General features: G+C 43.8%; 2 protein-coding genes across 2 annotated transcripts; both read left to right on the top strand.

Moving 5' to 3' along the window:
- Positions 1–862: 862 nt before the first annotated feature.
- On the top strand, positions 863–21,860 carry abcc6a (ATP-binding cassette, sub-family C (CFTR/MRP), member 6a). Its single transcript, XM_040185765.2, has 31 exons — positions 863–1,051; positions 3,123–3,299; positions 3,426–3,551; positions 8,129–8,266; positions 10,175–10,297; positions 11,240–11,301; positions 11,406–11,537; positions 11,950–12,156; positions 13,229–13,406; positions 13,615–13,776; positions 13,869–13,961; positions 14,484–14,687; positions 14,864–15,010; positions 15,125–15,212; positions 15,758–15,827; positions 15,910–16,036; positions 16,129–16,305; positions 16,402–16,569; positions 16,778–16,961; positions 17,070–17,154; positions 17,243–17,360; positions 17,513–17,720; positions 17,832–18,142; positions 18,428–18,627; positions 18,748–18,874; positions 19,126–19,227; positions 19,336–19,482; positions 19,581–19,739; positions 19,892–20,058; positions 20,211–20,405; positions 20,557–21,860. The coding sequence occupies exons 1-31, from the start codon at positions 1,010–1,012 to the stop codon at positions 20,663–20,665; spliced, it is 4,533 nt and encodes a 1,510-aa protein (XP_040041699.2). The 5' UTR covers positions 863–1,009; the 3' UTR covers positions 20,666–21,860.
- Positions 21,861–22,073: 213 nt separating this feature from the next.
- cep20 (centrosomal protein 20) lies at positions 22,074–24,162 on the top strand. The gene is made up of 4 exons (XM_040185938.2): positions 22,074–22,292; positions 22,988–23,185; positions 23,259–23,343; positions 23,661–24,162. The coding sequence occupies exons 1-4, from the start codon at positions 22,265–22,267 to the stop codon at positions 23,788–23,790; spliced, it is 441 nt and encodes a 146-aa protein (XP_040041872.1). The 5' UTR covers positions 22,074–22,264; the 3' UTR covers positions 23,791–24,162.
- Positions 24,163–26,570: the final 2,408 nt, after the last annotated feature.

Below are 26,570 nucleotides of genomic sequence, written 5' to 3'. Positions count from 1 at the left end.
TTTAAACTGTGTATAAAAATGTTTAGGATTGATTCTGTACTTTTTATTTTGCGTTTAATGATGCAACTGCATCCCTTTGCACGCATCAAGTATTTCAGACTTGCACACATGATGCAAATAAACTGTTTCCTTCAGAGTTCCTTTACCGCCAAATTGGTCACAGAAATTACACTTATTTTGGCATTTTACATACGATGACTTATTAACTGACACATTCCCTTTTCTTGCCGTATCAGCACTTTTTTTTTCCGCAGTACCAGGCTACATATTTCAAAAAACGTTTAGACTGATAAACTGAATTTTGCAACGTACTGTTTTGTAACGCATGTGTGACGCACTATGTGTGACGCACATGCTATGTGATATATTGCCTAATATGATATGCTAGCACGTGTGATATACTTTGCACCAAGCTGGCAAAACTATAAGGTTTGCCAGAGCCCTGCATTTAAGTAATGTAAATGTAAAAGTCTGAACAAACAGACTGGTGGTAGGATGAGCGGTTTGGAATGACAAAACACCACAGCTTCTCATCGCCCCAATGAGAATCTGTTTTGTGAGTGTGAGAGAGCGAGAGAGCGAGAGAGAGAGAGAGAGATTTCCACCCACCTAAGAAAGTGACACACTCATAAACAGAAGGCAGGCAGAGTAAAAGTCAGATAGACTCAAGATCTCAGGACAGCAGCAGATCAAACAGCGAGACAGACGGAGACAGAGATTCATTGAGAGAAGCTGTTAAATTAAAGGGGAGGAAAAGTCACGCTGACACACTCAAATACACACACACACACACACACACGCACACACACGCGTACACACTAATAAGCATAGCATGAGCATGAGCCAGACAGGAACCAGCTAACCCCAAGGTTTACTGCCATTAGCCAGAGAAGAAAAGTCCAAACTCTAGCCCCCCACATTACACACACACACAGACACACACACACACTGGTGCCGAGAGGCTGCTACCTGGCGTGAGGAGAAGGGCCGATCAACCCCCAACGAGTGGATGGATGCATTTTGCAGAATCAGCGGGCTGGATCCCCTGTGGGTAAGTTAATGTCGTGTTCCCCTGTAATATTTGTGTCAAGCAAGTTACTTTTGTCACTCAAGCTTGTTTTTTTTAAGCCCGTATTGATGGGTAAACGTTCTGGTAAAAAAAAATGCGTTCTTGTGTTTATGAGCCTGCATTACTGTTAGAAGAGAATTGTTATCGCACTTTTTAGCCTGAATGTAGATATTTAAGCATGTTTGAAATCCACACTGAATTGAGGAATTATCATTAATATTGCGCCGAAAACATTGTTTAGCGTCACTGAACTCTGCGATTCAGCACAATGAGATGCTGAGAGGTGGGAGAGCATCACAATGAGTGAGCGGCTGTCGTTGGAAAAGCCATATGGTGTTTTATGTCCACATTCTGGATCTGGCTGGAGGGTGGACATGTCAGCCGAAAGTGAAAAATTCTTGAATGCAATCGCTCCCAACTTTTTCCCCCTCTTCCTCTCTTTCTCTCTCCTTCTGCTCCTTTGTTTCTCATTATGGCTATTTTTTTAATTTTCGCTCTGGCAAAACCTCAAAACAGTGGCACTGTTTCCAGATGTTGCGCTGCCCTCTTTGCCACAGAAGTTTAATGTACAGATGCTTGTTTTTGGCCACGCTACATCAATTGCAATGCATAGTTTTAACAGATTTTTTGACTTACTATGTTGGCTGCAAAGTATTCAGTTGTTAACTGTACTAATCATCCTTTCACGTACTTCTGGGACAGCGTCACGGGGATTTATATTTTTTACTACTGAACTGAACTGTCACAATTCAGCTCAGCAGGAGAGGTTTAATCCAGAATGCATGTGAGCTTTTTAGGCTGCACTGATTGGAAAGGGGTCATCACAGAAGCCAGGAAATGTGTATGGGTGAGACTGATCAATGCCAACAATATCCGCACAAGATTTGGTTTATTTCACTTATTGTTAGCCACTGAGTTTGTGCGGATTCAGCGGGTTCGCAGCACAGTTATAGTCTCTACTACTTTCACATCACTGTGCTAGTCGGGCAGAAATAGCCTCCTCAAAGCCAGTGGCATCGTCTTCGTCCACCACAGAAAGAGGCTGCTGAACAAAATGCACAAGAAAGTGCTTGGAGAGGGTTTGACAAGTTGAATTTCTTTTCATAAAAGCGCACTGTTCATCGTCTGCCACTGACCACTGAGTCAGAAGGGTTTGCGAAATCCTCCCACACACTGCCTAGTGTGTTCATTATATACCCTAAACCCCATCCAATCCAAAGCTGTAGCTGCGTGGGAATTTTGTAAACCTGCTGCAGTCAAAGGAGCGACACCTGATTTTAACAGGTATTCTACCGTGATTCAGACTTTTGCGGCTCCAGAGGAGGGAAACAGGAGAAAATGATGGTGAAGTGAGGGAAACGCCGCCCTCCCAGAACAGCAGCAACTACCAGAAGTTATGCGTCTCACCTGGCCAGGTTCAGCACCGGGGCTGTTACGTAACGGAGCCGCATCTGCCACCAATTGCGGCTTCTCTTCCTTGTCCCAGTTTAGAGTGCACCAGCAGGGCCAGACTGCTCCGCCACGGTCGGAGCTCTAAACCACTTCCTGCGCCGTCTCCACAGGGCAGCCTCGTTAGCGCAGCCAGACACCCTGTCCCTCATTAGGCCAGTCAAGTAATAAACAAGTCAAGCAACACTACAACAGGCCACTTATACCTCGGTGTTGTTTGTTTTGCTGAAGAAAACCCACCTTGCTTCTGGTGCTGTTACACAATCTCAAACTTGTGCTGTTTAAAGGCTTCGTTAACAGTGTAACCCTTGGCCTTACTTTTTAATGTGCTTACTGAAATTAGAAAACACACATCGGCAGATGTGGTACAAAACAAAACAAAACACAAACTGACTCCGCTTTTTAGCAAAAAAAAGCCGTTTCCAACTCACACAGTGTCGGAATGGGTACACGCTGTGGTTTGACTGTGCGCTACCCAGATGGATGGAACTAAGGTCTCACGTCTGAATCCACTGGACTCCCATCGCTGATGATCGACGTAACCTCTCTGTTTGACTGCAGGGTATTATCTTGATCCAGCTTTGTTACCCTCTGTTTGTTGTAGGACTGGAATCGCACATGGTACACAGCCAACCCAGACCTGACCCAGTGTTTCCAGAACACAGTGCTGGTGTGGGTGCCGTGTATTTATCTGTGGCTGTTGGCGCCTTTCTACTGCCTTCACCTCTACTGCCATGACTCCGGACGCATTCGAATGTCCTGCCTCTGCTGCGCCAAGACGGTGAGACTTCACTTTATTGTCCAAAGCTTTTCACACAAAAGAAAAACGGTTTTAATTTACCTCAACGTAAATCTTAATTATCGACTGAAAATGTGACAGCTTTTACTACTTTTTTGTCCCATGCAGATGTTGGGCTTCCTGCTGGCCTCCTTTGGCTTTGTGGAGTTCTTCTACATACTGCTGGAGAGGAGTCAGGAGATCGAGCAGCACATGGTCTTTTTACTGAGCCCCATCATACGCAGCATGACTGTGGTAAATACCGTGTCTCGTTTCCCGTTGTGCTGTTCACACACACATTTTATTTATCTAAACTGGGAATTATCTGATCCATTTCAATTTCAAGCTTTTTTGGTGCCGTCAAAGCGAAGGGCCTTCTTTGACTGCTTGTATGGATTTAAGGATTTAATGGCACTAGCAGTGAGGTTACGGACTGCAAAGAACTGAATACCCTTCTACTACTCTCCTTTAGAAAATCAAAAATGAAGAGTCTTCGAGGCTAATGCAGAATCTGTAGACTGAATATATCAATTGGAGTTGATTAGTGCGACAATAGACCTTGCTTTGTGGGATGTCAATTTGCAGCCTTGAGTTATTTTGGCCATCACCAGCTTGTTTTTTTCCATTACATCTTGATTTTGAATAAGATATTTTTAGATTATGTAAAAGGTTACAATTACCTTTCCTGAACCAAAAACACACTGGAAAAGTGTTAAAAGTGGAGAAAATTAAAATAAACAACTCCCAGACCATGAAATTATCTTTACAATGTTTGCAAGCGTAATAAAATTAATGAGAATCAGTCATTTTCTCATATATTTAAACACATTTTAAAAACCTTTTGCACCCAGAGGTGTCTTCTCCTGATGGCCATTAGAGAGAATGAATGGAAGAGAAATCAACAATAATTTAAATTGTTGTCTGGGCATTAAGTCCAGTTTGAAGACTCATCCATCTAAAACAGCCAGTACACGCACTGAGTAGAATTTAACAGAAAAGTGCCTTTCATACATACCTAATTGTTTCACATTGTGTGTTAATTGTTGAACCATTATAAAACTGTTGACAGGTCCTGAAATAATTGAAATAACTTCCTATTTCAAAGCAATTTCACAAGTCTCTATAAATAGGGAAATATGAATACTCTGTTGTAAATTCTTGATCAAGTATGACATTCATACTGACATGTGAGGGAATGGCAAAATAATAAGGCAATTTTTCATTAGTTTATCAGTTGCTCTAAGTATTGAGCTCACCCATCTGACATCCCTCCAGGGTTGCTCTGGGTAACAGAAGTTTTGGGAATATTTTTACTTGATCCCCGCTGGCTCACATGTTTATAAGAATATACAGCCTATGTATGTGTTGGACAGGCACTGAGGTGCAAAGATGCTTAACCAGGTTAGATTTATAGTGTGCAGGCAATGCAAATATCCCAGTACCCTGTGAACGCCGCCAGTATTTGACCACCACTCATCAGTGTGCAGTGTACATGTGTAGTGACATCAGCTACTATTTGATGTTGAATTGAACTGTCTACGTAAGTGCAAAGTTTCAATTCAATGAAAAATGTGCTTGGTAGGTGCTGTGCAAGTGAGAGGCCATATGTCAAAAACAAAAATAATGTATATATATATATATATGTATATATATATATATAAAGAATTGAGAGGCTTTACTATTTCCCACACCATTGCCATTTCAGGATGATCTTAGTCAGAAACTGTGACGACTGAGTCACTCATAAACTCCAAGTTGACAGTCAGCACTTTTCCACCCAAAGTTATTAAATGTAAATGAGTTGTACAGTGATGGCAGCGTGTTGACTCATTATGCACTTTAAGTCAAGCTCATCCGAATCTCTTCCAACCTTTTTGTTCATCTTTTAAAAAACACAAAACCACCAAATACATCGGCGATGAAACACAATTGTCGTCAAACCTAATTACACAGAAAGCTCCAGTCTTTTATAGGCAAGGCTACGGGTGTGGACTGTTGCACTGGTTTGATGCCAGTTCCTTATTTGAGTGCCATTGTTCTGACCAAAACTGTATTTGTTGCGATGCAGAATGAGCTCCAAACATTCATTTAACTTAACCTTGGAATAAGAACCTGAGGTCTTGAATAAACATAACCATCCCCAAATTCTAGTGAAAAATAGTGCACATTTATATTGCTCAGGTCTGAGGAGGAAGAAGTGCTAACTGAAATGTTGGGATCCATTTACGTGGTATAGATGAGATGTGTAATCTTTACAAATGTTGTTTGTCTTACTTTCAAGCATCTTTAATCAAACTATAACCCCCAGAGAGGTATTTATAGAAGACACTGGCTGCTGTGCAATCAGAGAAGGGTTTCAGAGGCTTGTGTTGATGAAAACAACCCTGAACATGGACCCCGCTCATTTTCATTTGATGAATGTAACTACAGTGATGAGTAGGCGCCCAGAGAAAAGGGTGCGGCCGACCACATGGATGGAAAGTTTAAAATGCTGTCTGTCTTGAGACGGAGTGACGTAACATTTACAACGCAGTACAGTAAAGGTTTCCTGTGGCCCGCTGAGCTGTTTACTCACCGAGCTTCCTCTCTCTGCGGCCTCATACATGTACTGCCGTCTCAGACAGCCCACCTGTGGTCTTTTCTGGCTCCTGAGTCAATAGCAAAACACGTTTGGGTACAAATACACTGATATAGTTAAACAATTTTTCAGGCCAAAGGGAAAGACAGCAAACATTTACTACACCCAGACCTCGAGCTTGTCACCAATCTGCAAATGCACCTGCCAGACTATCTCTATTGAAGGATATGACTTTCTTGATCGTAGCCGTCCACCATCAGCCGTTCCCTGAGTGCAGGACTGGAACACTGTGCGCTTGTTGCTCAGGGTTTGGTAACAGTTTTCAGCCCACACATCGTGGTCACTATTGATGAAAAGCACACACGACACTGACTATAATCGGCAATACCATGACGTAAAAGTCCCATTCCTTCCCAAGAGCTGCACACTTCCCGTGTAATTATAGGGCAGGGTTTTGATTTGGGGCTCATTGATGGACTTGGTTCCACCCACGGATGGTTTGGAGCAATATGGCAAGTTAGAAGGGAGGGCATGAAAAGCAGGGTTCTTGCCCTCAGATCCTGACCCGAGGTCAGCTTTATGAGTCAACCACCTATACTAAGGTTTGGATTGAGGCTGATGCAGCCTCTACCTCTTTAGCACTAAACGCACCAGCAATCTAGGACATAAAGGTCTTACCATGGGTCTGGTGCTGCCCGGTGACCAGAGGAAACTTGAAAAGTTGATCAAAACTAGAGAGGAAAAAATTACACATATATTTGGCTTACATTTTACAGCTGCAGTAATCCATATTTTAAAATCCACAATAGATGAAATGACCCTGTGTATCTCATATAGTGATGAAAACAAAAAAGATCATCACAGACTGTAGTTGCCCTCAGCTCTTTCTTTAAAAATATTTCCGCTAATTGTGTTGGTTTGGTGCCCTTTTAGAATAAAGTACATTAATAATCCTCTGTGCACTATATCTCCAGCACCAATCAGCAGAAGAGGTTAGTGAGAAAATAACAGAGCATTTGGCTGCCAGAGAGACACATTTTTCTTTCAGGAGTTGATGGAGATGAAATCGGAGCTAAAAGGAGAGTAACTATTGTACCCACATTCATGAGGTGGATGCAAACACTGTAACGTTGCTTCATTATGACTGGATGCGTAAACTGTTTGCCAACATGTTTGCAATTAAAATTTCACAGGATGATAATACGTCAATTATTTGCTTACAGATTTTATATTCCAATTGGCCAAAAGAATGGTAATAGTAATTGTTATCGGTCGATTCTCGCCTCTACGCACAGTTCGTTTCGTCCACTCTTTATTTGCGCTTTCGGCTCAAACACGCAGTAAAGTGGACTGGAGACTCTAAATTCCCCATAGGTATGTCTGTAAATGCCTGTCTCTCTGTATTCCTCCTTCAATAGGCTAGTATCAAGTGTGCAGGGAAAATGAATGCACATAAGAATAAAGAATCAGTGTGTCACCACATTTAATGGAAAGTGTTGTTTGAATCTACCGGAGCGGATGAGGATCTTTACCCTCACAAAACAGAATTCTGTACACATCTCCCAGAGGAATGTATACGGTTGTTGATGTGAAAAACGTATGTAATTACAAAGTCACTGTGGTTTATAACAGGACACGTCTGTGGCTCATCTCAAAGTAACCTAAAGCTGCTTTGGGCCGGCAGGACAACGTGACGTTTCACTGGCCAACCCCTCACAGAGGGACCAATTACAGTGGTTCAGGAGCAGATGAGTGACTCCTCTGAGACAACAGCGTCGAAACCCTGAATCCGGCCAATTTTTGGGAACACGTCCCGCTATAGAACTTGTTTTTTTTTTTAAGGATAGTATGTGTTCATGCACGGCATGCAGCATACCATGCATTCCTTTTTTTGCAGGCCTGAGGTCAGCTGGAAACCATCAGTTCTTTCTCAAAACCACAATAGACTACATTAAAGTGAATATTACTATGCCTTCACTGTTGAACAGGTTTGCATTAACATATGCAATTGACATGGGAGAGAGGGCTTTATTTCTTTGCATTTTTTGGTTTAGAACTAGCATGCGAACATAAAGCTAATGGGTTGGTAAATAAGATTTGTTTTTCTTTCAAAAAGCTAATCCCTACTTAGAAATTATGTTTTTCTTGTTCTTGTTGAAGATTATAGTGCTGTCTAAATCAGGGATTGCTTCCTCTCCTGTGCTATGAGACCCCAACATAAAGTCCCCCTATACCTCTGTGTCTCCCTCTCTAGATCTTGGCCTTATGCATCATCCAGTTGGAAAGAATACGAGGCTGTCGTTCCTCTGTATTCCTCTTCCTCTTCTGGGTCTTGGCCGTGGTCTGTTCCCTGGTTCCTCTAAGAGCGAAGATCCAGCTGGCCATGGATGAGGTATGTCTTTAGACTAATTAATGTTAAGTATTGACAAAATAACATTATTTCATTAAACAATACATCAGTGCATTCCAAGCATCCCAAAATGCCCTTGAAGAAAGTGTGTTTGTCAGGTTTGAACTCAGTGAACTCTCCGGGATAAATAATCAGGTCCACTTCTACCCGTAGTCTAGACACACGACTCCAGCAGCGCAGCTTGAGACAAACCCTCTGTTTCATCCCCGCGTTTCAACCGAGGTAGCCGACGTCAACCAAGCGTTGGAGGACGGCACTGACAATTCCGCTTGTGTGTGTTTAAGTTTTCCTTTTCTTCCCCGTGCCTCGCGTCAGACACTGCAATCACTGTCGTGTGGGGTAAGCTTCTATTTAAGTGCACACTGCAGCCGTGGGGCAGTCGCATTTGCATTTCTATAAAAACACACAAACAAACACACATCCATATTTCTGTTTTATCGTCCTCAGTGTGACATTCCCACACTGCTTGGGGGAGAGTAATGATGGCCCTTGGATAAATGCTGGTGAGACATGGCAGCCCAGGGTCAGACCAGAGGAACGTCAGTGCTGTGTTGCGGTGCCATTTGGAAAAGGCAATTCACTAAACCATAAAACCAAAAAAACTAAAGGTTCTCCTGCTACAGAGAGCAATAATTTGACATTTGGATACGCTTGCTAAAAAAACTAATAAGCTAAGCACAAAGACTTGATGAAAAAGCTAACTTTACTTTTTCCAAGTTTGGTTGCATATTGTGGACCTAACTGGCTGATATCTCCAGCATTGTGGTGTTATTACAGTAAGTCTTGTAGGTTGTTGTACGCTGCTGCTGAGTTACTATTGCAGGGCAATTCATCTGACATGGTAATGATTACTTTACTCCTGCAAGAAGTATTTGTGCCAACATTTGTGTTGCCCATTTTAGCCGTTTGTCCGTGTCTAGTGTGTCAACTCACATTAAATACACACATTGTGAATATTTATGAAGACAGTGTCTAATTCACATCGCAGCGTTGATGGCCTGAGTTGACTGACCTCCTGTTTGTCGATCCTCGGCCATTTTTAAGTCGCCTGACCCACATTTTTCCACCCACTCCCCGACCACCCTGACCCTTTTTTCACTGTGTGGCCGGATCCATTTGGCCCCATTCATATCTCCTTTCTGGGCACAGCACCACACTTTCAGAGGGATGTTTTTACTGTTTGCCATCTGACTTTCATGCACACCCGTTGCATGCACGTTGCACAGACTGGCTGTGGCAGTGGCCTTGACCAAATAGTAAACAATGCACCTGCCAAACCCCCAAATTTCTGTACTTCAAGAATAACAAGTCCCTTATACATTTCACAAAAGTCTCAGAGTGGTTAATATCGCAGCTACTCCCTTGATTGACTGTGACTGGACTGGTTTGTACAACCACAATCTCTCTATTTACAGATACAGGCTCTTAGCGTGGCTGAGAGGCACCTATAACTATCACTTCATTTATTTAAAGTACACTATTAACGCCTGGGTTCTCACTCTGATTTAGCTTAAAGGTCCAAAATACTTTTTATTGTGTCTGTGATCTTAAATAATACGTCCGCTATACATTGTAAGAATGCAAAAGCAAGGTGTTCAAGTTGCAGGGTATTGTGTGATTTTTTAATAATGTTGAAAGGAAGAAAACAGCCAAAACACAACGATCACGTTGAAAACCTCACGTCTTATTTTAAGAGCAATGTTTTTGTTATTTGGAATGTGCTCGGCCAAAAAGCCAATTAATTGTGTCCTTTGCTTAACATATAAGTCTAACTATAAAAAACCTGTCTGGAATGGTTCAACACAGATAAACAGAAAGGACAAAAGGGCAAAAGACTGGTATTTTCATCCCTGTAGCAGCTTCCTTAATCTGTGCTCTCTTATTCCACAGGGAATTTCCTCAGACATCGTACGATACTTCGCCTTCTTCTCCTACTTCACAATACAATTGGCCCAGCTCTTCCTCTGTTGTTTTGCTGACAAGCCAGCCGAGGGAAAAAAACTCTTGGAAAAGGTAGGCGTAGGAGAACGCATCCCACTTCCGTCAGAAACATCCACACCTATTTGTTACCTGGGAAAGGAAACGTCTGTTGTCAAGATGTTTTCCCTTTTGCAGGAAATGATGTGTTTCACACTCTTCCTTCCTTCCGCTCTCACTACACCACTTTGGCTTCCTAGTGCTAATGTGTGTGTTTGTGGTTGTTCTTCTGCATACCATCGCCACGACTCATTCACTACAGCGCCGGACAACATCAGGACCGCTGCTGTTACAATGCAACAGCAAAGGCCTTACTCAATACATATCTCACCATCCCAACAAATATGAACCCCATGACACTCGAGCTCCAAATAGCAAGCAGCTGACAGGTTCATGAAAATGAATTTGTAATCAATCAAAAAGACGTGTGACGCAACGTTTCCCCAGTGATGAAATTAAAATAATAGTCCCTATGTAAAGTCCCTATGAAGCCCTTGGCTTGTATTGAAGAGGCTGAGGGGGCAGAAGCCGCAGTCTGGCGTGGCGGACGCACCCATTGGTCGCTCTTTGCCGTGTCCTACTTGTCCTCCTCCACCTTCTCCTCCTCTCCGCCCTACGCTCTGGGTAGAGTTACTCACAGGAAGTACGAGCAAGAGCGCTGGAGATGAAGTGAGCAGGGTGGAGAGACGCCATGAAGACACATTTTCTCTGTGTATCAACTCGTTGGACAGTTTGTGATTAGAGGTTTCGTTCTGTTTGAGCTAGACCTCAAAACGTCATCCCCCGCCCGTGACACTGAACTCTATTTATTCTGTCCTGTGGGAGTGCATGGCCTCACCCGACTGTAGACACATTAGCGTACTTAAACACACTCCTCACTAGTGCGCCATTCAATCATCACCCGACGACTTCTGTGAAGCTGTGCGTGTCTAAATGGCCGCGAAAACAACATTGAGTCCAGTCTTTAACCTGTTGCAGAATCCCTGTCCCGTGAAGGACGCCTCTTTTCTGTCAAAGATTCTCTTCTGGTGGTTCACTGGGTAAGATGGTTCTTCCAAAACCCGTCATTTTTTGGCTTAGGCCGAGCGACAGCAATATGTGTGTTTTGTTGACGATTGTGTGTGTAAAAAATCATCCTCCCCAGGCTTGTTGTGAAAGGATATCGCACCCCGCTGGAAGCAGAGGACTTGTGGACCCTGAGAGAGGAAGACACGTCGCGCAAGATAATAGCTGAGCTGGAGGAGGACTGGACGGATGAATGTGCCAAAGTTCAAAAGTGAGAGCCTCGGACAATTTGGTATTGAACTTTCGTAAAAGTTGAGTTAAGCGAGTACAAGGCATGCGTGTCCTGCACAAAGAATACATTTTGCGGCCAAACATCAGCATGGCGTCGGTTGAATTTATGACCCAAGCAGAGCGGGACCATGATTGCAGCAAATTGGAATTTGGGATGTGTCATCGCCAAAAGCATTTTGGGCCACAAATAGGTTCAAAGCGGTCCCTCGAGCACACAGATCACCATCATGTCAATGGATAATGTCAGTGAATAATGTCTTTTACTAGTGGCCAATTATTGAGTCCATCGTTGATGGTGCGAATAACAACAGCCTGTTTTACATTAAAGACTGGAAAGGCGCAGCATCATGACACAGATGGATTGTCTGTAACAACAGCTTGTTCTCTTGCAGGCAGGAGAAGGCCTTAGCGGCGGTTGCGGCGCTGGGGAGCAGATTACCAGACCAGGCGCAGCTCCTCAGGAAGCTGCAGAAGGAGCAGAGCTCCGGCTTTTTCCTGCTCAGGACGATGGCACGCAAGTTCGGCCCGTACTTTCTGACCGGCACCCTGTATATTATATTCCACGATGCCTTCATGTTCGCCATCCCCCAGGTGCTGAGGTAAGAAACAGGAAGAGGTCATTGAAACCATCACAATGAGTGCAATCTGTCAAAATGAATTCAAATGAAATGCTTCTTTGAGATTTGCCCAATACTTGTAGAGATTCTCTGGAACCAGTCCCACGAAGCTCAGGTTTATTTGGTTTTACACTTCCAAAGAGCACCACAAATAAAAAGATAATACACAAAAGATTATTGATTTGAAGTACAGTTGGTATCGCAAATGACCATACTTGGAAAATGTTGTTTTTCAAATATCACTTTCCCAGCTTCTCAGTGTTTGGAGTCCCACAAACCATACGGCATTGCGAACTCTGTATCAAGGAAAGTTGCAGCCAATATTTCAAAACCTCAGCTCAGACTGAAATTACCTTGATTGACTCCAGTCGAGAGTAAAATTAGGTTTTATAGGGATTTTGTGGGCGTTGACTGTCCAATTTAGGGATTTAGGCAGAAGAGAGTACATTTTCCTGGTATTATTTAAATAATCATTGGTTAGGCAGATACTCCGTGCTCCACATATGGATACACTTTTGTGTCTAAACAAATGGTTAACAAGATATCCCCTTCATTGTCCTGTTTTTCAATGATTTGTGGCTCGAGCAACAACAGACGCTGGCAGCAATGAAAACAGGTTACGCTGCTCAATCGTACCAGCCAGACTGGAATGTTGTTGTTGATGCACAAACAATCAGTGGAAGTGGTAATTACGGTCATGGAGCTGTGAGCAGATAAAGTAGACGACGAGACCGCAGCCCTGTGTTCTCCATTGAGGAGGACAGGCCTGGAGGGAGAGCAGCCTGTAAACAGCAGAAATGCTGTCGTACCACAATAAGGGAAGCGCTGGCCAAGTGTGAGCGTCGCTGGTTTAGGGACACAGTGAAAGTCACATAATACCACATTGACTTTAAAAATAAGAAGGGTTCGGTAAGCTCGTCTGTGACTGCTTTCATTGGTTTCACTGCGCTCCAGGGAAAACCAGACATAGTAACTGAGTTTTTTTTTTTTTATTGGACTAACATGCATTTAAAAACCGAACATCCGGATTAAGTATTAACTTCCTCCTCCGCAGTCTTCTTCTGGATTTCATGAGGGATGAAGATGCTCCGCTGTGGAAAGGCTACTTCTACGCCACTCTGATGTTCCTGCTGTCCTGTCTCCAGTCCCTCTTCAACCATCAGTACATGTACACATGCTTCACAGTGGGAATGAGGGTGAAGACAGCTGTGATGGGCTTGGTTTACAGGAAGGTGTGTAAATTTGCATCCACGGACGTGTAGCCGCCAACCTCGTGAATCACGTCTTAAACAGCAAAAACAACAGCTGTCTCTCCTTCCAGACAGGAAAATCGAGCAAGATTACCAGTTTTTTTTAGTCTAAAATGAATAATCGTCTGGTATCTTTTTGAGTGTGCAGTTCTATATTGGACAGCTGAAATGTCTTTTGTTGTCAATCCAGTCTTTGGTGATAAACAGCTCTGCCAGAAGGACTTGCACTGTGGGCGAGATTGTGAATCTGGTTTCGGCGGACACTCAGAAGCTCATGGACTTTGTGGTGTACTTCAACGCCGTCTGGCTGGCTCCCATTGAAATTTCTCTTTGTCTCTTCTTCCTCTGGCAGGTATGTCCAAATGTTTTTCCACTGCCCCTCATTCATGCACAACTGCCTCTTCACTTTCAACTTGACACCGTTTCAATCTTTATTTTATTCAGCATCTCGGGCCGTCGGCTTTGGCAGGAATCGCCACTGTCATTCTCATTTTCCCCCTCAACGGATTAATAGCAAAGAAAAGAAGCAAGCTTCAGGTAAAAGCGTGACAGGAATTTTCTGACTTTTCGTTCCTGACATCTGGCATGTTGGGTCGGGGATGTCGCAGCTGGTTTAGATAGTGGCTGAAGAGCCACGTGGCTGTTTTGGCTTGGATGCTACATTCTCCCTTGTCCTTTTGATGTCCATCCCATATAACGTGCTTAAAAGACAATGAAGGGAAAGGGTGGCAGTAGGCGGGCATAACATTTAATTTCATTGGAAAAACAACAGACTGTAAATTTAGATGGAAATTTAATCAAACTTATTCTTGAATGCAGTGACCACATTGCACGCCCTTTGTTGTTTACTTGTACAAGAATCACTAAAATGTAACAAGCAATACTTACTGAATTGAACAATTTATATGATGTTCAGGAAAATGACTACAGTTGTGATGAGTGCCGACCAAATACATGCGTATTTGCTTTGATGTGGTAATGTATCTCTAGTGTGTGACTATCTTACAATAGTTTAATTGTCTTCACGACAAAAATAAATTGCTCACGTCTGGTCAACAGGAGGTGCAAATGAAGTTCATGGACGGACGCATCCGACTGATGAATGAGATCCTGAGTGGAATAAAGATCTTGAAGTTTTATGCCTGGGAGAAGGCCTTCCTGGAGCAGGTTTTGGGACTAAGAGAAAAGGAGCTCAAAGCCCTGAAGAAGTCTCAGATCCTTTATTCAATCTCCATCGCGTCCTTCAACTCCTCTTCTTTCCTGGTAATAGCACAAAAATAGCTATCAATAAAAAGGGTACATGTAATTCGAGGCACTGCAAGTCTAACACAAATTGATTGGATTGGAGAAATGTATAATAACACCAGCCTTATCCTATAAATTGTGTCTCCAAAGATCCTCCAGTCTTTTCCCTAATATTCCCTCTATTTGTCCCAAAGATTGCCTTCTCCATGTTTGGAGTCTACGTGATGCTTGATGACAGGAACGTCCTGGATGCACAGAAAGTTTTTGTCTCAATGGCGCTGATCAACATTCTGAAGACCCCACTCAGTCAGCTTCCATTTGCTATAAGCACAACTATGCAGGTAGGTTGTATTGTAATGTCGTATGTGATTGTTCTTTTTTTTTTTTTTTTTGTACTTCCATGGTGCATGATATGTTATTATGTGCTCTGTTAACTAACGCTGTTACTGTTCCAGGCTATGGTTTCACTGAGACGTCTGGGAAAATACCTGTGCTCAGAGGAGCTGAGAGAAGACAATGTCTCAAAGGCTCCGTTCTGTTCTGGTACGAGCCCCACCCATGTATCAACTTTAACATTAAATGACATTATGTCATTATTCCGCACGGTTCACCACATTCCACAATATGGTCCCTGTACTGCCTTAAATCATACGCTGTCATAATCAATATCAACAACCCGCAAGATTATGTTGTTGTTATTTCTGTGGAGCCCCAAAAACCTTGTATGGATCATACGCGCTGTCACTTTCTGCGTCCCTGGCTAACTGGTAGACAGGGTAATGATATGATGTCCCCACTTAGTGGTTGGATGTAAATCACAGCATGAATTCAGACCTATGATTCATAGAGAAAGAATATAGAGAAGCCCTGCAGTTCTCGGTATGTAATCTGTCAACACTTCCTAAGACAGCTTGTGAAAAAGCAACAGCTCTGTAATTTGCATGATTAAGCTAATTCACTTGTAATTACGCCCAGGCTGAAACTTCAAGGGGGATTTTTGTTTTGAAGGTTTGTTTGTTACTCAGGTTGAAAGAACAGCATTTATTGCAGGTTTTCTTCACTTAACTCAACATTTCTTTCTTGCTAAGATGGGGAAGACGTGGTGATAGAAAACGGCAATTTTAGCTGGTCTGCTGAGGGCCCTCCATGTCTGAAAAGGTACGAGTTTAAAAAAATAATGAAATGTAATTTAACATAAATACAAAAAGTGTAACAGAAGAAAATGTTTCTTTGTTGACAGGATCAGTATCCATGTGCCACGCGGCTCCCTCGTCGCTGTGGTCGGCCATGTGGGCAGTGGAAAGTCCTCCTTGTTGTCCGCCATGCTCGGCGAAACAGAGAAAAGAAGTGGCTGCGTCACAGTAAAGGTATTGAGTGTTTTACATGAAGGTTCAATTCTCAGTCGTGAGTTTCATTTCATCAATGCTGACGGCTTGACTATTGACGTATGTCTTCACAGGGCTCGGTGGCGTATGTGCCCCAGCAGGCCTGGATCCAGAATGCCACAGTCCAAGACAACATTTTATTCGGCCGTGAGAAACTAAAGACATGGTACCACCGAGTGCTGGAAGGCTGTGCACTGCTGCCCGACCTCGAAATCCTACCTGCTGGAGACGCTACCGAAATTGGAGAAAAGGTTTTGAAATGGAGAAATAGAAGATACATGTTTTTTCTTCTTTATCTCCAAATCCCTTGAGGTTATCTAAACCTTTGAATCCTTGTGTCTCTGCAGGGATTGAACCTCTCAGGTGGGCAGAAGCAGAGGGTGAGCCTGGCTAGGGCCGTCTACAGAAAGGCGGATGTGTACCTCATGGATGATCCTCTGTCTGCTGTCGATGCACATGTAGGCCAACACATCTTTGACAAAGTCATTGGACCAAAAGGAGTCCTTAGAGACAAGGTAATACATGTAACATAACCAAAGTGCATTTCAGCTGCAAGAAGCTAAAACGCGGTCTTACAATAACTTGAACCACTTACGTGGCATGAGCTGCTGTTCAATACGGAAACCACCATTTTGCTGACACTTTTGTTTTGAAGAAAGCCTCAATTAAGTACGGGGTTGTGCTTACATGCTATTTTACTCACTTGTGTGGCTTTCTCAACAGACCCGCATCCTAGTGACCCACGGGATGAGCTTCCTGCCGCAGGCTGACTTCATCCTCGTCTTAGGAGACGGAGAAATCACAGAGAGCGGCTCCTATCAGGAGCTCCTAAGCCGCCATGGCGCCTTCGCTGACTTCATTCACACCTTTGCCAACGCCGAGCGAAAAGAGAGTGCCATACAGAGAGGTGAGAAGCATTCTGTCAAAAGACGACCGTGCAAATCAAATTCAGTCTGTGCAGAAAGGAGGACCTAAAGATCCCAATGGTGAACCCCTAAATGTCCCTTTCTTGAAGCTGGTTCCAGGAGGTCCAATGCTCGTCTCAGCATGGTGGACTTCATGCCATCTTCCAGAGACCTGTCCCAGGAGCAGCTCATCGGGTGTGTAAACAATCATGTAAACTGAAAATTTGTGATAAAGATGTTTGGCATCCCAAGCATGACCTCCAAGCGTCTCCGTATTGTGCAGGGGTGACACGACAAATACAAACCTGCAGAACATGGAGCCCGTGTCTGAAACAGACCAGGAACCGGTACCAGAGGACTTGGGCAAGCTAACTGAGGCTGACAAGGCCCGCAGTGGAAGGGTAAGTCTGAACGTTGCTTTTGACGTTTTTGAGATTCAGCACTGGCTAAACATGAATTATTATCAGATAAAACATGAAATAGTTGATACAATCATCATCGGATTCTTTGAGATTCATCGTGTTGTACTGCTATTCTGCTGTTCTTCTATCAGGTGCGGTTGGCGACGTACAACAAGTACTTCAAGACCATCGGCTTGGCCATCATCATTCCCATAGTCTTCCTGTACGCTTTTCAGCAAGGCGCCTCATTGGCCTACAACTACTGGCTGAGCGTGTGGGCTGACGACCCGATCGTCAACGGCACCCAGACCGACACGGACCTGAAACTGATCGTGTTTGGTGCGCTTGGCTTTGTGCAAGGTCAGTTCCAGAGCTTTAAATATCGCCAAAGCTCAACCCGATGAAGAGTCGACCCCGGTTTGTTGATGTTTGCCTCTGATGTGATCTGAACGCGCTCCCCCCTTACTTCAGGCATCGCCATCTTTGGTACGACGGTCGCCATCTCCGTCTGCGGCATCATAGCCTCTTCCCATCTGCACGCGGACCTGCTGATCAACGTGCTGCGCTCTCCGATGTCATTTTTCGAGTGCACGCCCAGCGGCAACCTTCTCAACCGCTTTTCCAAAGAGATTGACGCCATCGACTGCATGGTCCCAGACGGCTTGAAGATGATGTTGTGCTACGTCTTCAAACTCATGGAGGTCTGCATCATTGTGCTGCTGGCGATGCCCTTTGCAGCCGTGGTCATCCTGCCTCTGGCTTTACTTTACGCATTCGTCCAGGTACATTTCTCCACCAACATTTAAACTCACCGCAAATCAAATGTTTTCTTTGAGAGTTTCATGTCAAAGGTGACTCAGCAAGAGCTGGCTTCCATTAAAGTGTATTATTGGAAAGCTCCGGGCCCAAAACCAACCCTGCTGATTTTGCCATTCACTTGTGTTTTGTTTCCCAACTTGCTGACATGGATGTTACACACATTCCCCACGAATTATGGGAAAGCCCTCGCTGCTCCCTCTTGTTTTCACTCATTAAACGTGTGTTTTATTTTTCCACCGCGCCTACAGAGCTTCTACGTCGCCACATCCTGTCAGCTGAGGAGGCTGGAAGCCGTGAGCCGCTCGCCCATCTACACTCACTTCAACGAGACGGTGCAGGGCGCCAGCGTGATCCGGGCCTTTGGCGAGCAGTCCAGGTTTATTCTGCAGACTAACAAGAGGGTCGACTTCAATCAGACCTCTTACTTCCCTAGATTTGTGGCCACCCGGTGAGATGATGTGATGATTATAATGTGCTCTCATTTCACACAGAAGGACTTTTGGCTTAAGTAATAAGGATACATTTTGGTAGTCGCCTGCCAACAACTAAATCAATATTGCATCCACAGATGGCTGGCAGTCAACCTGGAGTTTGTTGGCAATGGTGTGGTCTTAGCTGCCGCCATACTCTCTGTGATGGGAAAAGGCACCCTGAGCCCAGGCATAGTTGGTTTGGCTGTGTCACACTCCCTCCAGGTAAGAGACTCTGCCTGCAGACACACTCACACGCATTCTCACACAGCAGTTCTGGAAGTTTCCCAGTAGCCGACTTATTACGAACAAAGACAGCCGACTCCCCACACCGCACGGCACTGTGCGATTGCCATTGGAGCTTAAAATTGAGACAGTGGAATATAAATGCGTTGCTTTTGCTCAATCAGCAAATGCACTTGTCGGCACAGGAACGTATAAGATCTAAAGTAAACCTAAGTGTTGGATATTTACAGGTGACTGGAATCCTGAGTTGGATTGTGAGATCCTGGACTGATGTGGAAAACAACATTGTGTCCGTGGAGAGAGTCAACGAGTATGCTGATACTCCTAAAGAGGCAAGTGTTCCCACCGCACCCACACAAACACATCACAGCTCCAAACACAAAATCCAACATGAAAAAATAAAAGTTTTGGTACTCACCCTTCCTTATTGTCTAATGCAGGCGAGTTGGAGTATTGAAGGCAGCTCCTTGCCCCCGGACTGGCCACAGAGGGGCACCATTGAGTTCCAGGACTATGGGCTGCAGTACCGTAAAGGCCTTGAGTTGGCTCTGAAGGGCATCACCTTACAAGTTCACGAAAGAGAGAGAGTGAGTCATTTTGTGTCATTTAACCATCTTACGTCTGGATGTTTTGCATTTCTTGTATTATGTTGTATACACATTCTGACTAAAAACCTCTTTTCCAGGTTGGAATTGTGGGCCGGACAGGAGCAGGGAAGTCCTCGCTAGCCCTGGGAATCTTCAGGATCTTAGAGGCTGCAAAGGGAAAGATCTTAATAGATGGCGTCGACATCGCCGACGTCGGACTCCATGACCTCAGATCACGCATTACTATCATTCCTCAGGTGCGACAGTGGTAATAACAGGATTTGAGCCTTGGCTTTCATCACATAAACTGTTTGTAATAGCTGCAATCTGTATCTAATGAAGAATAAGCCATTCTAAATTATCGTAAGTGTGTTACCGGCGGTGAATAACACGTGCCGTCCTCTATCAGGACCCGGTGCTGTTCTCAGGCTCCCTCCGAATGAACCTCGACCCCTTTGATACCTACACGGACGAGGAGGTGTGGAGGTCACTGGAGCTCGCTCACCTTCAAAATTTTGTCTCTAATCTGCCAGACAAAATCAACCATGAATGCTCAGAGGGAGGGGAAAACCTCAGGTAAACAGATGTGACTCCACGTAATGTATATAAAACGCTGACCATTGTTTTTCTAGTGTGTAAACAGACTTCATAGAAGGAATAGCCACATAGAGTTTCATGGTACATACAGGATCAAATCTGACATAATTGTATCCCTCTCCTTTGTATAGTCTGGGTCAGCGCCAGCTAGTGTGCTTGGCAAGGGCCTTGCTGAGAAAAACCAAGATCCTGGTTTTGGACGAGGCGACAGCTGCTGTTGACCTGGAGACAGACGCGCTCATCCAGTCCACAATTCGAACGCAGTTTGAAGACTGCACAGTCCTGACCGTTGCTCACCGCCTCAACACCATCATGGACTACACCAGGTACAACGCTATCTGCTCAGTGGTCCACGTGAAAAAACAAATTTTGAAGTGGTAACAACACAAATCCCACGATTTTAGATGTGAGGTGAGGTGTGAAAAATAAATGCCGGATCTAAAAAAAAACACCCTACACTTTTTTGCCACTTCACAGAGTGATCGTCATGGACAGAGGACACATTTCAGAGATGGACACTCCAGCCAACCTCATCGCGCAGCGCGGACAGTTCTACCGAATGTGCCGGGAAGCTGGTCTGATGTAATTTCTCATTGGGCTTTGTACCACGAAGCCGGTGTCCAGGTGTTCAGTTCTGGCATCTTATTTGTGTGGCTCTACAGCACGGGTAAAATTGTGCAATTCCAACCTCTGCGGCAGCTCAAAGCTCCACGAGGGCATCGCCAATGAATCTGAAGAGCAGCTGCTGACAAAGTCCCTAAATGTTGGTTTTCAACGCACAGTCTGTCCTGAAGACTTTATTATCCTCGGATAATGATCCTTTGGAAGAAATCTACAGTGGTCTCCGAGCTATAAATATTGTATATAAAGTGTTGGAGTCAATTTATTCCAGGAAAAGATAAAGTCCAGAGCTACAAAATAAGACTTAAAGTCACAAATCTAAAGGATTTTTGTTCTCTTTTTTAAGGACGTTGTGTTGTTTTTACAGTTTTGTAAGTGGTTTAAAGCATGTGATATATTTTCTATGTTGTCTCAGGCCTTGCTGATGTTTACTTGTTTTTTTTTATTACTTTTTTAGCCTTTTATACCAAGAAAGAGACAATTTTGTAATTGTAAACTGTTACGATTCAATTTCATCTTCTCGCCCCAGAAACTGGGACAGGAAATACTCTGACACACTAACCTTCAGAAATCTGAGCTGGAAGCAGTCCAGGTGGACTTTTTATATGTCTGGGAAAAGAGGAAAACATTGAAGTGAGCCAAGACATAAGCAAATGTCCAACTATTTTGTGGCTGTTGTTTATTTCTGTCAAAGCAAACACATAAAAAAAGTCCATAGAGACCTTGCTGGTCAGATTCAACCTGACGCGGTACTGCAAACCACCACGAATGAAGAGAATGCCTTTTCAAAACAATGGTGATGAATCTCTGCGGGATTGCCGCTCTGCTTCCACCACACAACTCAGGCCATGTGTAGAGAAGGAAAAAAAACCTGTATTATTCTTATGGTGCTGACATCACAGACTGTAAATAGTCCACGTCGACCTCAATTTCAAAGGAAGAACCCAATGAACTTTTTAAAGAGAAGAGGCATTCACTGTTTTGTCTTACTGGTTTAGACAATATATTATAAGGAATTGTATTTATGTTAAAGGACAAAATGTATTAAGCGTCCTTAAGATTTGTATTATATTTATACTTTTCATAACGAGCTTGTTATTTTTTTAACTTTTACCGGTAATGTACTGTCTTGCTGAATAATAAAATTGTATTTGAGTCTACAGTGTCTTTACTATTACCTTACTACTATTTGCAAATTAGTGCTGAGGGAAAATATTAATAAAATTAACTAAATACTTTGCTCCAGAGGGACCAAAGCATTATTGATTCTCCACATTTTTTTCATAAACCTAACACAATCAAGTCTACGTACTGCATCTGATCATGGATGGCCATATTTGGATAGAAGTGGATGTGATTTACTTCTAATCATCATGCAACAAAAAAAACTGCGCCAACGCTCATTTGGGGCATACATGTTGAAGAAAATCCCAATAATAATACGTTTTACTACACTGATTTATTGGAGCGATTGCACGTGGTGTTTGGGGTCTTTTAGTCGAAATGACACAACCACGTCACCAGAGGGCAGACGTTTGTGTTATGAACCTTTACACTTGTTTCAATGGCGACCATCACTGAGCTGAAGTGTGGTAAGCGCTCGCTTTCATTTGTCTACAGATATTTATTATATTCTTGAATCAAACTGGAACAGATAAACAACGGATCGAGTTACTGCACGTGTTAGTTAATCTGTCGGTAGCTCTGGTCCGCTAACGTTAAATCGACGCCGTCGTTTGAATCGGTCTCCATTTAAAATTCCAACAATTGTAAAAGATAAGAGAGGCTTGTGTCCTCTATTGGTCACCTGAAAGTGCTCTGAAGTTATACTAAACTGGTGAAACCTTTTATGTAAGTTCGGCCTGTGTGAATGATAGCTATGTGCCACACAGTTCTTGGTTTTCATGGATTTCCCACCCAGCTCGCCGCTGACGTTACCCCGCTACGAGGTCCTCCAGTCGGGGTCACGTTGCGTCCGCTCCGGCAGAAGACATTCGTAGGAATATAATAAATATACATTTTTGAGAATCGAGAATGATGTGATTCATGCCGATTTGAAGGCCAGTTCCTAATGCTTCGGTTACAATATTGAAACACGTGTAAAGAGGTTTGTATTTCTTTTATTAGTTCAGCGCGTTTTAATTTCGCAAAAAGCGACTGGAGCACGGCAATTATCAGACGGCCCATTTTGCGACCAACAAGTCAACTGAATTCCGACTGGTACCAAGTCACGTCAAAGTCCAGCCGACGCACCGAATACCCAACTTCTCTCTTTGTTTCCTGTCAGCCGTGAGGGACACGCTGGAGTCGCGCGGTGTGATGGGGCAGCTGAAGGCTCGCATCCGGGCGGAGGTGTTCAGCGCCCTGGATGAGCAGCGGGAGCCTCGCCCGCCGCTGCCCCGCGAAAACCTGCTCATCAACGAGCTCATCCGGGACTACCTGGAGTTCAACAAGTACCGGCACACCGCGTCGGTGCTCACTGCAGGTGGTGGTGAATGACTGGCACGTTTTACCGTGGTGTCCCTTAGTATTTACTTAGCTACTTTGTGTCTTCTCAGAATCGGGCCAGCCTGATGTTCCCTTGGACCGACAGTTCTTGGCGAACGAGCTGAACGTCACAGAGGATGCGAGCTCCAAGTCTGTGTAAGTGCTGTGCGGTCAGCTGTCCACCAACACGCTGTGACTCACTGGGACTATAGTCAGTTATTTTATAACACTTGTGTTCTAACTCGGAGTACAGTACTCAAGGTTTTCTATATGTGCTTGTTTTTGCAAAGCTAAGCACATGAGAGTATTCCAATGAGACCAAAATGATCTGGGTTTTATTCTGGCCCTGGACCTTAATCGTTTCCTACACTCCGTTTGTTAAAATAAATTATGTTTACTAGATAGATATCCTTATTTTTGTGTCATTCACATTCACCATCATGGGTTTATAAGACCACACATGTTATGCACAGGCCTCTCCTCTATGGCCTGATGGCCCACTTTGTGAACAGCGGCGGTCCTGGTGGGAAGGTGTTTCTGCGGGGGGGCTCCCTGCCAGCTGCTACTCCTGCCGGCAACACTGTACCTGGACTGGATGCTTAAAAGTTGATGGACTAAAAAGATGCCTTTGCACACTCTTTGAGTGACAGAATGTTCTTTGTCAGTAGTTTTTCACTGTATTCTCACAGCGTGGACTGTGCAGATACGAATGCAAAACATCTTTGTGTTGATTCATGCTGCAAGTTGCCGATGTTCCCAGATGGCCTTTTTGTTTGGCTTTGAATATCTGGCTGTATCAATAGGTTTGGCATCAGTCGCGCTGTTACTGCTTGCATTAATCCACCTTCTGCATTTTCCCCATAGTTCAGACCAAAAAGGTATGATAACATTCCTTGATTTCTTCTGTTTTAATCTACAAATGTTTTATACTCTCGTATTCCCTTAGTTGTCAAATATTAAATGTTTTATATTTTATTTGTGCAAGTGCTATTTATTTGTCGACCACATGGTGGAAGCCTCACCCCAAAAAAAAGATGGTGTTCACCCCCATGTGGCAAAGTATGTAAAAACTGGGTCCTGTGACTGCCTTAATATAGTGATGTTTTACAACATACATACTGTTAATTCAATAATATGAAGATATGAATTCACATGTTTAAGCAAACGTGTGTCGCTTGTAATCAGAACTGTATTTGCAGTTAAAGTTGGTGCTTTTGAACATTGGCACCCAGGTTTCTAACCTCACTATAAGCTACTTTCCTGTCACTGTCGTAACATTGTGGGACTCCCCGGTGTCTGTAACCGAAACCGCATTAGGATGTTTTTCTTCTCTGGCTCACATATTTGATGATCCACATGTTTACGCTGTGATAAATAGAAAATCCTGCAGATATTTGTCTGCAGCTGCACACCTGCTGGTCCGCGCCTTTTGCTTCGCTGTCTGCAGCGTAGCGACTGGGGCTGTGGAAGTCGTCGTGACCTCCCTTCAGCAGCTCATAAAAGATACATCAACAGAAGTACATACGATAAAGGAACACCACCAAATGTGTCCCGTCTCCCGCCACAAGCCAATAATATCTGCATCTCACTTCCTTTCTCACCATTTATGGGAGCTTGATGCACTTCGCACACGACTAAAAGCACTGATCCATTTGCAGGCCTCGTTGCTGAAGCTGGGAGCTTTGCAGAATCTGCTCCATGTCTACATTGTTTTTTGTTTTTTTGCAGTACACTTCTTGTCTTCTCTACCATGTCTACACGTCTCAGTCTGCATTGTAGTGGGATTAATGGATGCGATCGTAGCGCTCAGATAAGCTCATTGACAGAATCAGGTCTAAATACGCAGCACGCTGTGTATCTTACTGAATTAACCTTCGCCTCTGATAAGTGTGAGTCTCTGGCTGCAAAGTAACTAACTATTTGCCATCAGCGAAGATTTTTGCAGTAAGATGTAATACTCACTTAACTTGTGACATCATTTATTTCTTCTTCAGTTCAATTAGAAACGATGAGTTGTGTGCGCTGAGAATGGAGTCACAGCCTCATCTGGGACACTTGATTTAATATTCCTCCCCGGGAGCAAACATGTATTTGCCCTTAAAGGCTTGTTGCCCTGAGGCGCCTAGTTTGTTGGCACCGCATATCATTGTTCCCTTCAAAATGGCTATATAAGCGGAGGAAGGTGAACAATGGTACATGATTGTTCAATTGGCAGGTTGCCCCATAATAGGTAGCACTGTATAAGTCAGTGGTGTGTAAGAGAGACAGCTGTATAAATACTATTGAATGCACTAGTCTTTTGAATGCAGCAGAGTGGACTGATGTTTGCCCCTGGGCTCAAATTAGAAATCAACTGCATTCCACAAGGGTCAAACATATTCATAAACATATTTTCTTTCCAATAGACGGCCATCTATGGACATGAAGGTGAAGAAAAAACGTAAGAGATTTCTGCAATCTCCTGTTGCTTTGATTATGTATTTATTCTACCACATTACATTGAAGGACAGGCCACATGTACGCCGTCAGCTGTTACCATTTTGACTAGTTTAGGTGTGGTGGGGGTAGATAGAGTCATGTGACTTCAGTCATTTGTCTCATGAAGTTACTTGCAAGTGTGCACAGCAGATACATTTAATATTTATTTTAGATTTTAAAAAAGTTAACTGCCCTTCAGCCAGACTTTTTATCCATGTCCTCTCCATCCTCCTCGTGGGTTTACACGTTGCTCTCAGTGAAGAGACTTCTTTGTCTCAGACACCCAGGAGAGGTTAAATCTTCTGGTCAAAGTCTGACAATTTTTTGTCAGCACACAGTGCCCCAACTTTCACATGAACCCCTCCAGTTGTTTTAGATTCCTATCTTCAATTCTTCTCGTTGCACGAACATCCGTATATCACATGAAAGAGAAATTTCAAAGGGACCTAATTTCCGACAGCAGGCATGAACTAATGATCGTGGGGATTAGAGAGGTAGGAGAGTCATACTGACCACAAGAGAAATAAACACCGTATATTCCTCCCCTCAGACGGAAAGAATTGATGAGCCATTCAAAATGTCGCAGGTAAAGAAACAACTTTGTTTGTTTGAACAATGGTGTTGCTGCTGGACCATATTTAGTCACTGGGGCTCGGGGTGCTTGCCTCTGCTAGACTTTGAAAGTTACACACAAAGCGGCCGAGATTCCATACAGACCCCACCGTCCTTATATGGCACAGACTGCAACCCCTCTGTTCAGTGTATCTGCTGCTTTGTCTGCCTCTCTCCTCCTCCTCCTCCTCCTCCTCCTCCTCCTCCTCCTCCCCATCCTCCTCCTCCTTCTTCACCCCTCCCTCTAACTGCCCCGTCTCTCCCCTTCGTTAACGCCACCCCGCCTCCTTGAT

This window comes from Gasterosteus aculeatus, chromosome 9, assembly GCF_964276395.1.
Source record: "Gasterosteus aculeatus chromosome 9, fGasAcu3.hap1.1, whole genome shotgun sequence".
Taxonomy (NCBI): Eukaryota; Metazoa; Chordata; class Actinopteri; order Perciformes; family Gasterosteidae; genus Gasterosteus; species Gasterosteus aculeatus.
The sequence above is the reverse complement of the archived record's forward strand: the minus strand, read 5'-3'. Positions and strand labels throughout refer to the sequence as shown.